At 32.9% G+C, this 2642-nt stretch overlaps 1 protein-coding gene across 1 annotated transcript; it reads left to right on the top strand.

Annotated features, from left to right (window-relative positions):
• The first annotated feature begins 870 nt into the window (after window positions 1-870).
• Window positions 871-1541, top strand: LOC6580699 (general odorant-binding protein 56h). Its single transcript, XM_002006468.4, has 2 exons — window positions 871-980; window positions 1039-1541. Exons 1-2 carry the CDS (start codon window positions 924-926, stop codon window positions 1387-1389), a joined length of 408 nt encoding a protein of 135 aa, XP_002006504.1. The 5' UTR covers window positions 871-923; the 3' UTR covers window positions 1390-1541.
• The last annotated feature ends 1101 nt before the right edge of the window (window positions 1542-2642 follow it).

Here is a 2642-nt window from a genome sequence, read left to right as displayed (position 1 = left end):
TTGATCAATTCGAAAATTTCCAATTTAGCAATTGAAAAGAATTATTTTAAGAAAAGGATAGGGAAGAGAATGTTGAATATATAATAATACATAATATATATATATCATATAAAAAATATGAAAGTAATTAATTTTAAATTATGATATGATATGATAATATATTATACAAACAAAATAGAAAATATATACAAATATACTTTTTATAATGTAAGCCTTTGAAAAAGAAATATATAAAATTTATAAAAATATAAAATTTTAATATATTTTGTGTAACTCTAATATTTTGTAGACTTACAATTTATTGTAAATTGTTAAATTAAAGAAAAAAAATTAAATAAATTAATATAGCGTAAGATACTTTTTTTTTTATATAAATTTTATTTTATGCGTTTATAACGTGTACAGGTAGTAATATAAAGTTAATGGTTATTGGAGCATAATCAAATAATAATAGAATTTACAATGATAGACTTTCATTCTATTAACGAAACTTTAATCCCAGCTTAAGTTCTAGCTATAAAAAAAATTCTCCTACTCAAATAGAATACTAAAAGTTTATAAAAATTATTAAAATTCGCTGCCCTTTCTACAAATTGTATTTTAGTAACATAGGATCAAATCATGTTTTGTAATAACTTTACAAATTGTATTTAGTCAATTAGTCTAAGCCGACTTTGTCGCTTATCTGACACGCTTATCAAATGATTTCAACACTAATTACACTCGAGCATTACGACACACTCTGGCCATGGCAGTGACAATTGCAGCCACTGTACTCGTATGTGAAAACGAGCGTAACTAGCTCTAGATCCACATCATCATTTGAAGTAAAGCATGAAATGTGCAGTTAGAAAATTCGCTGAATGACTATAAAAGTGCAGTTCGAGCTAAGGGCAAATTAGTGTGATACAAACAAGCTCAGAATGAAGTCTAGATTTGCATGCATTTTGCTTTTCAGCTGCCTGATTAGCTATGTGATGGTAAGTTCGAATCGATTGAATGAAGCTTACAGATTAAATCTCATATATTTGAATTTAGGCTCAGAAGCCCGAAATGACCCAGCAGGTTGTGTCCAGCTGCATGACGGAGAATGGCGTTACGGAGCAAGAGCTGAATGGTCTGAAATCTGGTGAGGTGAAGCTGGAGGATGTCAAGGACAATGTGAAGTGTGCCTCGCAGTGCGTCATGGCCAAGCTGGGCTTCATGAATAGCAAAGGAGTGCTACAAGACGACAAGATAATGGAGTTCTTCAAGGACGGACCCATGAAGGGGCAGGCGGAAAAGGCTTTGGAAGCCTGCGGCAGTACCACCGGTGCCAATCCCTGTGACACGGCGTTCCAAATTATGGTCTGCTTAGAGAAGCACGTCAACGATCTGATGAAGGCATAAATGGAGCTGCAAGAGGGGAAGCCAGGGCATATATACATACATATATATATCTATCTTTATGTAGAATGTAATACAATAGTTTGGACATTCACAAAAACTAATATAAACACTGAATATCTACTTGAGCGGAGCAAATAAATTTCTTAAGCATGCTTTTATTAGTTTCAAATTTAATATGGAATTTTAGCAAAGCAAACTCTTTGAATATTTTCAGCATCGCTGTGGTTTCGCTTGCGTAATTGAGTTCCAGCAACTGCTCAACAGATGGCGCCACCATGAAAAACTTACAAGTTTTTCCTTTCCTTATATTCCCCAATAGCCCAGAAATTTAGTTCATTTACGCTGCAAATTTCTTCAATATTTTGTTGTAATTTTTAGTTTTTCTCTCTCTCTCCCCGCCGCTATCGACCAACAGATGGCACCACTTGCCACTTAAACAAGTTTCTTGGTTAATTTTTGATCATATTTTAAAAGCATCTGCAAAATGCTAACAATTTAATTATATATTTTGAACTCTTGGCACAAGACAAACGCAATACTCATAAAATCATAGCCACTGGCAACAATTTCAATCGAATTGGCAGGGTCGGGACAGTTCGATGGCTTTGCTGTTGTTGTTGTTCCTGTTGTTGTTGTTACTGTTATCGGAAGGCTAAGGGCATAAAAAGTTTTGTTGTTAAATAGACAACGCACTGCTCTGACAGCTTGCGGGTTGAGTGTGCGCCGCTCTATGGTCGTGTTCTATTATTATTGCGAAGAATTTTTAATTTGTGCATTGCGAAAATATTTATTGAAACCGAAAAAACGCCAAGAGGCACAAGAACTTGACTTCCAAAAGACGAGGATGTAGCAAAAACAAACAGGAAGCATGAAATTGTGAAGTTAAGTGTGCTTGGCTGAAAGTTAGGCTGTGAGAAAGTCTAGAATATGAATACCCTAAGACGAGTCAGATATATTGATTGGTCATAAATAAAGAAAAGTATTATATATAGAACAAGTACTTATCTTTATAATTGTTATATATTACTAAGTTGATAGATATATTTATTAATATAAACATTGTAGTGAATTTTAAACTATACCAAGCTCTTAAATATTAAACTAACTCATTATTAGTTAACATATATAGTAGAATTTTATTTTTTTTTTTATTTTTATATGCATACTAAAAACTTATAAGCCCTTTCTTAAGTTCTTCCTCAGTACAGGGTATCCAAAGGCCAAAGAAAAACAAAAATCGGAAAATGAAAGAA

The sequence above is a fragment of the Drosophila mojavensis genome, unplaced genomic scaffold, assembly GCF_018153725.1.
Source record: "Drosophila mojavensis isolate 15081-1352.22 unplaced genomic scaffold, ASM1815372v1 contig_81, whole genome shotgun sequence".
Taxonomy (NCBI): domain Eukaryota; kingdom Metazoa; phylum Arthropoda; class Insecta; order Diptera; family Drosophilidae; genus Drosophila; species Drosophila mojavensis.
Note: the sequence above shows the minus strand (reverse complement) of the source record. Positions and strands in the feature narration are given on the sequence as shown.

Excerpts from the sequence above, each read along its gene's own strand:
- LOC6580699 (XM_002006468.4), top strand. The coding sequence starts at position 924 with ATGAAGTCTAGATTTGCATGCATTTTGCTTTTCAGCTGCCTGATTAGC. Across the intron at positions 981-1,038 it reads GCCTGATTAGCTATGTGATG|GCTCAGAAGCCCGAAATGAC; the intron begins GTAAGTTCGAAT and ends ATTTGAATTTAG.